The sequence below is a fragment of the Podarcis erhardii genome, assembly GCF_964252035.2.
Source record: "Podarcis erhardii genome assembly, chromosome: 1".
Taxonomy (NCBI): Eukaryota; Metazoa; Chordata; class Lepidosauria; order Squamata; family Lacertidae; genus Podarcis; species Podarcis erhardii.
In genome coordinates this window covers 63570445-63584511 of record NC_138497.1, presented here as the reverse complement: position 1 = coordinate 63584511, position 14067 = coordinate 63570445, and the positions used below count along the sequence as shown (strand labels likewise).

The window sequence follows — 14067 nt, the reverse complement described above, 5'->3', positions numbered from 1 at the left end:
ATACTTTACAGAGTTAATAAGATTCAGAATTTTGGTCCTCTTTTTACTGCCCAGTAAAAGATACATAATCTGTAGCACATGGTTTAGAACAAGTATCTACAATTTTTTCAGACTCATGACGCACTTTTAACCCAGGCATGCATTTTGGGATCCATTTCTTAATCTTGTATCATATACTTGCATTGTAGTAGTGCTCCTGTTGTGACCCAACTTGGATTGGGCCATAGCCCACTGATCATAGCTGTCAACTTTTCCCTTTTCTTGGAAGGAATCCTATTCAGAAAAAGGTAATTTCCCTTAAAAATGGGGGAAAGTTGACAGCTATGCCACTGATCTACCAGTTGAAGACCAGTGGCTTACAAAATATTTTACTATAACTATGTGGGGTGGGAGGGTAGCTAGCTAGCTAGCTAGATAAATAGATAGATACACACACATATGTATAGATAGGTAAAGGTACCTCTGCCCGTACAGGCCAGTCGTGTCCGACTCTAGGGTTGTGTGCCCATCTCACTTAAGAGGCCGGGGGCCAGCGCTGTCCAGAGACACTTCTGGGTCACATGGCCAGCATGACGAAGCTGCTCTGGCGAGCCGGCACCAGCGCAGCACACGGAAACGCCGTTTACCTTCCCGCTATAAAGCGGTACCTATTTATCTACTTGCACTTAAGAGTGCTTTCGAACTGCTAGGTGGGCAGGAGCTGGGACCGAAAGATGGGAGCTCACCCCGCCGCGGGGATTCGAACCGCTGACCATGCAATCGGCAAGCCCTAGGCGCTGAGGTTTTACCCACAGCGCCACCCGCGTATAGATACACACACATATATTTGCAGTTTAGCTTTCTAAGTAGCCACCTATTCCTTTCCAGACAATCTTTCCAGGAATAGGAGTCCTTTCTAGACATCCAAGCATTTTTTTAAATGACAACAAGATTTCGTTGCATGTTAAATAACTAATCTGAAGCTAGTAACAATTTTGATGGGTCATTAATTCATTAGGACATTGCCTGTATGGTTGAGTCAGCCTTCAATATGATTTCTTGCAGCACCTGATAAAACATTCCTGCTTGCTTTTGAGCATTCTGTTCATAAGGCTTTTTTTTTAATATGAAAATGGCTAAGCCACAAAAAAGTTGAAGTTGAACTGTTTACTGGAAAAGAGTCTTTTCAGACCCCAGAATGACTTCAGTGACAATCCAATGCATGTTTTGCTTTTAAATATGCAGATAGAGTAATGTGGAAATGCACCCTTATGTGGAGGAAAACTTGAGGAACCCAATGTGTTTTGTGTGATATATGGATTTATGTGACAATAATGGGGAGCACAGAAGTAAGAGCTGGACCATAAAGAAGACTGATTGCCGAAGAATTGATGCTTTTGAATTAAGGTGCTGGAGGAGACTTTTGAGAGTCCCATGGACTGCAAGAAGATCAAACCTATCCATTCTTAAGGAAATCAGCCCTGAGTGCTCACTAGAAGGACAGATCCTGAAGCTGAGACTCCAATACTTTGGCCACCTCATGGGAAGAGAAGATGCCCTGGAAAAGACCCTGATGTTGGGAAAGATGGAGGGCACAAGGAGAAGGGGACGACAGAGGACGAGATGGTTGGATAGTGTTCTCGAAGCTACCAGCATGAGTTTGACCAAACTGCGGGAGGCAGTGGAAGACAGGAGTGCCTGGTGTGCTGTGGTCCATGGGGTCACGAAGAGTTGGACACGACTAAATGACTAAACAACAACAAGAAAATGGGGAGCACTGAATCATTTGCAACTTCCATAAGGTCACCACCCCTGTCCTGACTTAAAAGTGAAATCTTGTGCCTTGATAGATACGATTGCTAAGGCTCTGAGGACACTCAGCCCCCACCCCCCAACCTACCAACTGTAGAGCTGTGGCTGACTTGGTCATCCCATTACACAGGGTAGTCGGCAGGGAGAAAAATGAAGCACCTAGATTTCCCAACAAACAAAGCATTCATCATGTCCCACTGATGGCAAGGGGAAGTCCCTAAGCCTGCCTTGGCTGCCACCTTGAGCATAGCAAAATGTAAAAAGTGGTAGATGGATCAGGGCTCACATTTAAATCAAGCAGACAGATGAGGACTCAGATATAATATGAAATGCAGAAAACTAGCTTTCACTATATCACAATATTTAAACAGGACGTGACACTTATTGTCAAAAGATGTTAAAGGTGATGTTTCTCCACCCCCCCTTTTCTCGACTAGCATTTGAACCCATCTGCTTTTAAATGTTTTTTTTTAAAATAGCACCAATATTAAAGGTGCTGCCATCCTTGATGCCCAAATATTAAAAGGCAACTTTGTTCTGTTTGCCAATGGACATTTTCATATGTGAAATTGAAAAACGTCCAACCAATTTGTCCTTTAGAGACATATGTCCTGTACGATTCTGCTTAATAGCATGAAGTCAAGCGCTGTAAAGATTCCCAACTTTTTGTTTAGAATGTTCAAAGTGCTTTGTTCCTTTGAAAGGCTGGAAAGTGCCTGTTCACTCCTGAACAGTGAAAATAAACACAGCTGCAGTGCTCACGGCATTTGTTCCAGAGTACGTTCCACTGGAAAGAATGAGATTACCCCAGAGCAAGTGCCTAGGTCTTATGTTGGCACTGACATGGTTTTAAATGGACATCAGTTGTTTTAAAAACTTCTAAAACATGAACTTGGGGTTTTTGCCCACTTCCTTTTTGTGTATGTAACATAAGACGGAGGAGGCATTAGACAGAAATGTTCTTGAGGAAAGGCATTGGGAATTAAAGGTTGGCAACTTTCAACCATCCATTGTAGTTTGATCTGCAGACATTGGCAGCTGAGAAGGTCTCACTGCTTTACTTTCTGTAGATCAAGTTGCTAGGGCCTTTTTTTCTGGTGAGTTCACAACCTTTTTTGAGAAACAAATCCACTTTGAGTTTTATCAAATGTTGATGCTTGTGACTTTTTCATGCTGCTGATTTAAGAGGGCAAAGAGCTAATTTATTTTTCATTTCATGCACCTGTTCTTTTACAGTATGACATTTCTGTTGAACATTCATTCTGATTTGTTTGCACAAAGCTTGCATGGAGGATAAATGATGTCTGTTTACTGAGCATGCATTCTGATTTGTTTGTACAGAGGTTATACAACTTCCTGGCGATTGACTATCTTAAGCTTTCAAGTGCATGTTCCCATCAATTTCCTTACTGCAAAATTTCCCATGTTTTTAAAGTGTGTTCCTTGCACAAAAGTACATGAGCACTTTAATCCAGTTTCATTGAGGAAGCCTAAATTTGTCCATATTTGATTGACAACCTCCCACAAAAGTTTGGAAGTGGTCTGAATGACAAGGACAGGAAAATTACCAATATGACATTTTCTTTGGAATGTTACTTCGCAATCTGCCATCATAGTTATATCACGCTCTTTCCTAACTACATGTCACAGATATATTTACTGTTTCCCATTAAAGTCATTGGCATTTCCAAGAAGGTATTTGAGAGTGTGAAATTCTCTAACCTATAATGCACCTTACTGTGTCATTTTAATGATAGCAACTGCCAAGTATGGTATCTCTACATCTCCCTTTTCTATTCTGTGTAAACTTGAAAAGATTATAGACCATGATCCTAACATCAATATGATCTAACAATGGAATGGCACTATGATCAGGTTAGCTTGGAAGGATCTGAGAGTGCCATTTTATATGGGAGATGCTGAATGTGTGCCTTTGGCATAGGAGGAAAGGGTTAAGTAGGCTGCAGAATACTGGGTTTAACTCCTATCAAGCAGCAATTTGCCAGAGAGGATCCACATAGAGGACCATCTTCTTGCTGTATCAAAGCTAGCCCAGCTTCCAGCATAGTTAAACCAAAAATGGTGGTCACTATTGGAATGGAAGGGTTAAACATGCACTTAAATTTCTCCAAAACATACATAGGTTTTAAGTGGGCTTGATTTTGGCTGAATCATATCAGGGGTTTCTGTAGGATTTGAATAAACTTTGGGTTTTTTAAGAAACCATTGGATGGATTCAAGCCAAGAGTTCAACATTATTTTCTTTAAATAGAATTTACAAGTTACATTTTGGCCAGAGTCCTGACACTTAAGTAAATTGACACTCATGTTTTACCACTGTTTTTCAGGAAGCTGAAAGAAAAAAGTTCATGCTCTGAGCTCTGAACTTTAAAAAAAGAAGTCTGATACTTTTATAACCAAAGGAATGGTAAAATTCATTATCATTGTAACAGAACTGTAAATGTTTGTAATCAATCAATTTTATTACAGTATACTATTATTGCAGAAGGATTAGCCAAAGGAGGCAAAGTGTAAATGGAATGCTGTACTCTAATTATAAGTGTCAGCAGAAAACTTTCAAGTGCACTTTGTCCTGGTCTGCTGGATCCTTGGTAACTCATCTTCCAAAACAAAATGTTGACTTTTGAGACAAGGTGCTCATCAGTGAACACAAATGTAGGTGGAGCAGTGCTGTTTGGCAACACCATCATGTCCCACTGAAACAAAGAAAACAGTAGTCATGACAAATCTAAGTTTGAGAGGTTATATCATAGCAAAAAAAGGTAAAGGACCTCTGGACAGTTAAGTCCAGTCAAAAGCGACTATGGGGTGCGGCACTCATCTCACTTCAGGCCGAGGCAGCCGGCGTTCGTCTGCAGACAACTTTCCAGGTCATGTGACCAGCATGACTAAGCCACTTCTGGCGCAACTGGACACGGTGACGAGTACCAGAGTGCACGGAAATGCCGTTTACTTTCCCATGGCAGTGGTACCTATTTATTTACTTGTGTTGGTATGTTTTCGAACTGGCAGGGTGGCAGAAGCTGGGTTAGAGCAACGGGAACTAGTGTTATTCATCACTTTCCAATTCATTTCACCATCATTTTCATTACCACAAATGATGGGTTGGGAGCAGTGGGTTTGTTGCACTAGAGCACCAAATCCACTTTAATTTTGCAATCTGAATTTGCTAGTATGTAATTGAATCCCAGCACCAAAATACTGAGTCTGGAAGTGGCCTGTATTTTTAAAGCACTACTTTATATAAAAAAACTTTATTGGCTTGGAAACTTTTACATTCAAATTCAATTAAATCTTATGTTAAATGAAAGAAACCCCTTGCTCAGATTTTTGCAGTGCTGTCAAAGGGGCAAAGGAAACTTCTAGAATGACATGATTAAAATGCCCTCCAAAACAGGACTTCAACATGTTTCTTTAAATATTTATTAGAACCATACAAAGACAGTATTCCTTCTTGAATGTAGCTCATATTAAGTTCGATTCTGAATTAAATAGAACAGTTGAAATTAAAATCAAATCAAAGCCAATTCCCCACCATGCTCTTTTGCTATTGTCTAGGGGCACAAATGATTCTTTTGATAAAAAAAGCTAGCAAAAGTATGGCATCATGAAAGTTACTGGTGTATTAGAACAAAAAAAAAACTTAACCGGGTTTAGGCTGCAATACTAAGCATGCTTACATGACAGTCTCACAAGGAAATACATTTAAAAGGAGGAGGAGAAATATATTTAGGAGCTGATGTTATAAAAGTAGAAATAAGATTATGGAATAAAAAGAAATGTGTCCTTACACTGTGAACAGAACAATGGGAGAAATAATCCTTATTCAGGTGGTCACACACATAGATAATTGCTGGCTCCAGCTTCTGCATGCGTTTCACATGTCCTTTGTGGGTACTGATGGTTTACAGTAGGGTGGGGATTTTTTTTCAGCCCGGGGGACACACTGCCTTCTGGGCACTGCCTTCCAAGGGCCATGTACCAGTTGTGGGTGGTGGCAAGATGAAAGTGGGTGGCGCCTACACATGCCCTTCTCCTCCCAGACAAGGAAGAGGCATTATTGCAGCTCAAGGGCAAACCCCCCCCCCCGCCAAGTGAAAACACTGGGGTTCAGAAAGGATTGGGGTCTGGGGAGAGTTCCATAGATAGGAAGTCCTTGAGAGCCACATTTGGCCCCCATGGGTGTTTCCTCATTACTGGTTTGCAGGTGACCATATAAAATGTCCTGTTTTTTTATTACAAAAGAAAGAAAAATCACAGCTTTTAGTTTGAGCTACAAACTGTTTGTTCTGGAATAATCTCAGCAAAATGCTGTTTGCGTTCCAGGAATACAACTAAAGTTGCAAATTTGCACGGTTAAGCTGATTAAGCCCAACAGGCCAACTATATGGAAGAACGGAGTCCATTTTAACTGCAGCCTACTTCACGATACGACAAGATGTATAAATTATAAGCACACATACCATGGATCTTATGTTTTGCGTAAGTGTGCACAGGACTGCAACCCCTGCCAATTTCACACGCTGGTTGAAGTGAGCTGTGGGCCATGCCCATATCGGAGTGAATGAGGAAAAAAAAGGTAAACCAGGGCAAAATGTGTGACCACATATACACACCTCAGTGTGGATTTAAGACTCCTTGTTTTATCCACATATGGCTGTTGAATTTGTATTTAGGGGTGTGTGTTTTTTGAGGGGGGCAGTTTCTGGTTAAAAGCAGCAATAGAAAGTCCAAATAAGAATACATTATTAAAGATACACAATGGAATACAAAATAGTTGTTAAATATTAGAATGCTTAACTTAATATGTCAAGATTTCATGTATATTTGTTGCATACCATTTACAATGTATACTTTCAAGAAATAGTAAATTTAATAAATACCACCCTGAAAAGCAAACTCTTATTAGAGGGTGTCTCATCCCTCTCTACGGTTTCAGTGGAAATGAAGCTAAAGTAGGCCTGCTTCTGGATAACCCAGTATAATAGTATTTTTCTCACTATGTGATTTCTTACTGCTTTGTCACATTGTTGAGGACACATAGCCAGTTTCTCACTAATGCAAGCATAGGTAAGAATAGTCAAATACCTGGGGTTGGCCCTTATAGATTGTCGTTCAATCAAGCGGGAGCACAATGTGACCAGTGGTGCTGGTTTACACATCATGAACATGGTGTGGGGCAAGCCATTGCTGGACCACTCATGCCTGCAAATTCACAAGCAATCCTTCAAGAGTCACTAGTGAAATCACAACATGTTTCAGAACTAGATGACTGAGCACTGCCCAGGTTAATTAGTTGACTTGACAATGACAGAAGGAAAGCCAGCTAGCTTCTGATATAAGGGTTATCTTACAATGCAATCCTATATTTTTCTGTTCCGAAGCCAGTCCCATTGAGTTCAATGGGACTTAACTTCCAGGTTAAGTGGGTGGCAGTGCAATCTTAAACTCAACTCTCCTAGGGAAAAGCCCTTTACTTCTAAGGTGACATGTAAATAAATATATATAGAATTAATGGCTAACTTGAAAAGGTACTTCCAATACTTGATATTTAACGTAGCAATCTTAAAAGAGCACAATCAGGAAAGGGCTAGTAGAAATCATAGAATCATAGAGTTGGAAGAGACCACAAGGGCCATCGAGTCCAATATGCAAGGTACTAGGAAAAGGAATAGGTGAAGGAATGAACCATGCACTGAGAGCACTGAGATGTGTTTGGTAGAGAATCCTGTGACCTTTACAGCATCAAGCCTATGCATGTTTATTCAGAAGCAAGTGCCACTGAGTCCAATGGGGCTTACTTCCAAGTAAGTATGCACAGAACCCACAGCATTAGTTTTCTTGTAGAGAGATGTAGGTAATGAAATAGCTGGAAGACTGGAATATTTTTGGAAGGGTAAGAGTGTCTGCAAATTCAGCAATAATTTCCATCAAACATGTGTTACATTCAGTACTATGAAAGTACAGAAGATGGAGAGTAGTATTTTAGTATCTGAACAGATGTCTTAGGAATGCCTTTTATTCCAGACAAAACAGCCCCCTTGTACACAATACATCCAGTTATTTCCAAATACCTCAGCTCTGCAGAACTGTGTCACAGGCACTGCAATTGCAGAGCACCTCTTATTGTTTAACATGGCAAGTGAAATCCCTACAGTGCGAGCAATTAGGAAACAGAACAGCTAGAGGAAAGAAGTGTGGTGATAGTGATGATGTAGCAGCAAGGGAAAAGGATTTTCAGCAATGGAAAAGACTATTGCTACTTGGGAATTCATATATCCCAGGTGGCTACACACTGAAATAGAAAGAAAGTCTTCTTCTGCCCTGCTGGCTCCAAGAGCCTTACTCTCATCCACTGAAAGCCTGAGGAATTACCGTAGATTCTTATTGTTTACCTGTACAGTACCTGAAACAGTACCTAGTGCAAAAGAAGTGTCAACAGGATTTGTCACCTTCTTTTAGAGTGGAAATCTGACTACCTCTGTTCCATTTTATTCTTAAAGGTTACTTGGAAGCGTTCCCCTGTCTTTTTTTCAAAGGGTACAGAATTACCTGTTCTGAGCTTGGAGTAATATTGCCAGAAAGCCCTATTTTGGTTTTAAGGACTGCCCGTTAGTATGGAGCACTGCCATTCCACATAAGAGAACAAATGTTTTTTTGAAATGTTACAGCTCCACTAGAAAACCACTCTGCGGACACCATAGCAATTACTTTTTATATTTAGATCTGGCAAGTTCGAACTCTCGATGAAGGGAAGGATGGCTCAGATTCCAATCTCTCACTGTTGCTGGCATTCCAGCTGGGCTGTCTCCCAGTGGGCAGGAAATTTACATCCTGGAGGGAGCCAAACTAGACTCAACAGTAGCTTCCAACTACGCTAAATCCTTTTACAGAATTTAAAACAATTCTTGCACAAAAGGAAAGAGGAGGAAAAGGATGGGAGTCACTGCTTCAAGTTTGGCAGAGTTTTTCAGGCAGGCCCTAGGGTTTCGCATCTTAAAGACTGTCACTTGTTTTTAAAAGTACCTAAGACACAAATCCACATTTGATAGAACAAAACCCTTGATATCAGAATGTTCACAGCTCCAGCTCACCTAATTTTGCAAGTTTAGAGGAATGTAATCAGAAGTACACTAAGCACACAGTTGTGTATTCTGCACTGAGAAAAGGTAGCACAGGAGAGGTGATGGCCGCGTGGGAGAGATGAGATGATAAAGCTGTTACTGTAGGTATTCTCCATACTCTATGACTGGGATAAGTGTTAAATATGATAATGAGGTGGGAATTTCCCCCTCAACTGGTGAAGATAACCCCATATTTTTTAAAAAGAGAGAGAGAGAAGGCTATATTCTTGCAGTCTTGTGTGATATGGTTGAACACCACACCCTTGTACTTTGCCAAATAAATAGTTTCCACATTCTGGCTCCATACAACCTCTAATGAATATTTGAATTCCTGTTTTTCCCAACACACACTGAAAGGATGGGAAACTTATTCTCTTACTTCTCTTGAGGCCTCATACAAAAGTTTGCAGCTACCTCTCTGGAAATGTTTACAAAAGATCACACCCTTCTGCTCCCGATTATGGAACCTAAAATAACTCCTTGATTTCATACTCAGAATCACTAATCAAGATTTTAAAAAACCTCCATGTCAGCTATCAGCTGTGAAAGAGTAGAATGAAACTTCTCTTTAGCTATCCTTAATTAAGTCTGACAGGCTTACAAAAGGGGGAAGGAGCAACAAATTCCCCAGTCTGCCAGAGAATATGAGGATTGCAACATTATTTACCAACTATAAGTTAACAGACAATTAAGACTTACGACCTGGGGTGACCCTTGCAATAGTCTTGGACAAGTCACTCAGCTTCATCTCTTCCGATATAAAAGGGGCAAACAGTGGTCTACCTCACAGGTTTGCTGTGAAAACACAACCCATGAACAACTGGCCGCAGTTGGGAGGAAGCTGAGAGCAAGGTCCAAAAGCTGTTAGCAAGTCATTATCTTTTGGCCTCAGCGACTTATTTCCCTGGGTTACTGACCACAATTGGTTTCTGCTGAATTGGGGCTGATTGCAAAGTTTTCCCATATGTCCAGGACTATCTAATAATATAAATACTAGTAAGACTCTTGGGATAGCTGTACAACCCAGTTACCCACAACTGAGCTACTCTTGGTTGTGCAGTAGTGCAGGCTTCAAAAGCTGCTGACAAGTCACACTCCAGCCCCCATATCCACATCTGGAAAATGCATGCATAAGTAATCCACCAATGGGTTTTTTTTAGCCAGCAAGGCTGCAGTTTGATATACACCTTCATGGGAGCATGGCTGGCTGAACTCAACAGATCTTATTTCCAAGCAGGCAGGTATAGACTGTCCTGTTAATTACTTGCACCTCCCTTTTACACATAACCCTCAAAGCAGAGGATGAACACAACACAACCAGCTTGTAAGCCACCTCTCCCCCCACCCACAGGCTCTATGTGCATTCAACAACTGCATGACAGGCAGAAACCCAACAGGTGCAGTTCTTTTAACACAGAGATGTAACAGTCACCTGTGGAGTTTCTGAAAGTCAGAAAGCTGGGAAAGGCACAGGAGCCTGTAAGCATTATTATTATTATTAAAAAAGCAAAACAAAACAAGTGTTCCAGGCCATTTGGGTGCCTAAGGCAGAAATGGCACCCTCGGTGGTGGCAAATAAAATAAGACAGCCCAATTAATTGCCAGCTTGCTGTCCTTTAATATAGCCTCACAACAACCTGTCCCCTGAGGAGAACCGCCGCCTCCCGGGTTCCTTTGCACTTTCAAAGTGCTACGCGGGAAGGATTATATGACTGACAAATCACAGTCGCCGTTTCGAATAGCAGGAGGGAAGGCGCGCAAATTACGCGCGCGGAGGCTTTCCGCGCCTTGGCGAGCTGCGGCGGGGCGGCGAAAGGTCCCAAGTGGAGGCGTCGTCGTCGGCGTCCTCCTCGTCCTCCTCAGCCTTTGAGGTACTCGGTCTTGAGGCGGCTGAGGCGCGTGCCGTGGCTGCGCACGGTGAGCGCGAGCAGCTCGTACTTGTCCCGGAGGCCCGCCGAGACGGCCAGCGTGTCCTTGAGGAGGGCGCGCGCGTGCACGAGCATGCCGGCGAAGTCCTCGCTGAGGCGGCTCCCCTCGCGGCTCTCGTGCTCCTGGCCCTGCCGGAACTTGTTTTCCAGCTCGCCCAGGGACTTGTCCGAGTTGGCGTAGGCGTCGCCGATCTGCGTGGCCTCGCGGCGCAGGTACTTGCCGTAGCTCTCCTCGCCGTCCAGGTCGTACGAGATGCTCTTGCGGATGCCCTCGAGCACCCGCGCCGCGTCCTCCACCTGCCGGCCCAGGACGGTGAGCTCCTCGCGCAGGGTCAGGCCGGGGGCCGCCGCCGCCCGCTGCTCCTCCTCGGCCGCCCAGCAGCGCCGCCGCTCGCTCACCCGGAAGAGCAGCTGGCACTTCTCCGGGTCGTCGTTCTCCTCGTAGTCGCCGTCGGGCACGAAGTAGTGGTGCAGCGTCCCGTTGGACATCTCCGGGTACAGCGGCCCGTCGAAGTAGCCGCGGCACACGCTGCCCAAGCAGCCCAGCAGCCCCACCAGGCGAAGCCCCAGGGGCAGCCCCATCCCGGCCAAGGGGGCAGACGGAGAAGCGGCTCCCCGGCGGCGGGCCAAGGCAGGCGGCGGCGGCGCGCGGGAGATCAAGTCCTCTCGCCCTCCGCGCGGGGCTGCATTGGGGCTGGCTCGCGGTTGGGCTTCTCCTGAAAAAGATCTCTTGAGTCCCCCACGAGATCGTCTCTAGTCCTGTAGGTGGGAAGCTGTGTGCGCGGGGAGAGAGCGAGCGAGCGAGCCCTAGGGAGGAGTTGCTTTTTATTTCTTTCCCTCCAAGTTCCCCATGCACCTCCAGCACGTTTTTCCTCCTCCCTCCACTCTGCCTTCCAAGTAAAGAAACGTGCGAGCAAAAGCAGAGAGAGAGAGAGAGAGAGATTCTCGCTAGACCTGCCTGAAGCCGCTTGGTTTGCTACCCTTTTGCTGCTGCATCTAGATTGGTGGTGGTAACGCGGGATCTTGGCTTTTGGCTTTTGGCGTAGGATCTCTCTCTCTCTCTCTCTCTCTCTTTCTCTCTCCCCCTCCCTCTCAAATTACAACCACCGGTCCCGTCACTTCTGCAAAAGTCCAAACGCCAAGTTTGGAAGGAAGCCTTTAGACCTCGGTGCCATTGTTAAAGCTACAGTGTCATCCCTTGTGGAAAGCTGGACTTGGGGGGGGGGGAGCGGTCGGAGAAATAAAGAGGTGAGGGGAGATCCCCAATTAGTTACTCTTGAAGAAGGCTAAATGCATGCCAGGCACAGCTAAAGTCTGGGAGAATGCCAGCAAGATTTCCAGCAGAAATCCCAAGCAACTTATTTTGAAGACAGACATCTGCAGAAACGGCAGTGTTTTGGGATGCTTGCACTAGGGTTGGGTACTGAGCACTTTGTAATGTCTTGCACCATGCACACGCCACACCACAACTGCAACCGCTTTGAGGGGAGGAGGAGTTTGTGATGTCATGAAATTGAATGAAGCAATTGCCACATGGTTTCAGATCAACATGACAGCTGCTTGTGTGACTAGGTCTCACCTGAGCCCCGCTTTTTCAAGTTTTTAATTAAAAATTAACCCTGGCCCAGGGTTTCCTTTGAAGGCACACAGGGCCACCACCTTGCTGAAGCTAAGCACACACAGGTCTTTTTATTTTGCCAATATAGCTGGAAGAAAGATGTAAAAACACCACTAACTGACATTAACAATAACCGTACTCCATCAATCCTAACTTCAGCGTATGGAATAATATGTGCAGTAGGTATTTCAACAAAGATCAGCCATTAGGAAAGGGCAGTGCGAGATCTTCAGACTACTGAGTAGTAGATGCTGAGTTCTTGTCCTTCCTTGCAGGATCTACATTTATTGTCCACCTGTTAGTTACCACATCACAGGAAGATAATTTAAGAGTGTGCGAACAACTGCAAAAATATAAATGATTTCTCCAAAACATATCTCACACAAACAATAATTTCTGACCAGAAAGCCAACACCACAGGGCATGCCCACATCATGTGCCTCAAAGAGGTGTTTTTAGTATTACACTGCCAGCATCTACATAGCCAGTTCTCTCCTATAAAGGAAGTGGCATCCAAAATACCCAGAGCATCATTTTTTGTTGGCTCTACCTTGATTTTAAATCTAAAGATGGTAAAGCAACTTGCCATGGACTGAGCTGAATGAAACATTCAGTAAGTTCCTGAGCATCCAATTTACAATATTTCAACAAACATTTATAAACAACTAATATTACTTCAGCTTTCTGCAAAGATTTAATTGTTTCCTCAAGTAATGTAGACGACGTTGAGGCACACAATGCTGACGATCCATAAATAGATGCTAAAAGGTACTGCAGCTGAAGAAGATACAGTACTGGCAAGCAAGTGGTATCTGGACCACAAAATGAAAAATGACAAAAATTCTCCATCTGATCCTCATGAATATATCCCACTATCAACCCACTTTTTCCACAATAAGAACTGTGTCTCTGTTTTCATAGTGTGCTGCTTTGCACTCCATAATGGAAAAAAGCGAGGTATGCATTTAAGAAAATATGGAAATAATTTTTTTTTGCCCTATATGCAAGAAAGCACACAATGCCAAAAATGAGAGTAAGGGAAGGAAAGAAAGCAACAGTGGTGGTGTAGTTTTAAGTGGTGTGTTATGATTGGGGAGACCCAGGTTCAAATCCCCACTTTGCCATGAGACTGTCAGAGTGACCTTGAGCCGTTCAGTATAATCTACCTCACAGGGTTGTTGTGAAAATAAAAAGTCAGTGGTGGAGAACCATTCCTTCTTAGGGAGGTCTATACATGCAATAAGTTAAATAAGGGAGTAACTATAACATAGCTTGAAGGATCTTAATTTGTAGGTAGACTGCCATGAGAAAGTTTGGCACAAGTTGCTCAATCCAAACAGTTTGCGTTGCAGGGCTGGGAAGTTGCCATCTATATGCAACCAAATGGGTTTTAGGGTTTTAAGCTTAACCCCATTGGCTCTAGAATAACCCTAAATCATACACCCATTGATATGTCCATGGATTTCAGTGGATCTACTCTTGAGTATGACCTAAAAGAATGCCACCCAATTATTTAATGCATGAACTTATTCTTTAGCACAAAACCAAAACGGGATGGTTTTAAAAAGACTTTAGTGGAAGGTAG

General features: G+C 43.4%; 1 protein-coding gene and 2 long non-coding RNA genes across 3 annotated transcripts in view; 1 reads left to right on the top strand and 2 right to left on the bottom strand.

Annotated features, from left to right (window-relative positions):
* Positions 1 to 4253: 4253 nt before the first annotated feature.
* Positions 4254 to 7402, bottom strand: LOC309349327. Its single transcript, XR_014159850.1, has 2 exons — positions 6276 to 7402; positions 4254 to 4508 (listed from the first exon to the last, which is right to left on the bottom strand). It is a non-coding gene; the product is annotated as an uncharacterized lncRNA (long non-coding RNA).
* A 64-nt stretch (positions 7403 to 7466) lies between these two features.
* The window catches only part of LOC309327486, a 39118-nt gene continuing 32517 nt past the window's right edge, over positions 7467 to 14067 (top strand). Inside the window, exon 1 of the long non-coding RNA XR_014150551.1 lies at positions 7467 to 10173. This is a non-coding gene — a long non-coding RNA (uncharacterized lncRNA). The remainder of the gene's footprint in view (positions 10174 to 14067) is intronic.
* On the bottom strand, positions 9139 to 13260 carry FIBIN (fin bud initiation factor homolog). Its single transcript, XM_081836391.1, has one exon. It carries the CDS (start codon positions 11444 to 11446, stop codon positions 10796 to 10798), a length of 651 nt encoding a protein of 216 aa, XP_081692517.1. The 5' UTR covers positions 11447 to 13260; the 3' UTR covers positions 9139 to 10795.

Excerpts from the sequence above, each read along its gene's own strand:
- FIBIN (XM_081836391.1), bottom strand. The coding sequence starts at position 11,446 with ATGGGGCTGCCCCTGGGGCTTCGCCTGGTGGGGCTGCTGGGCTGCTTG.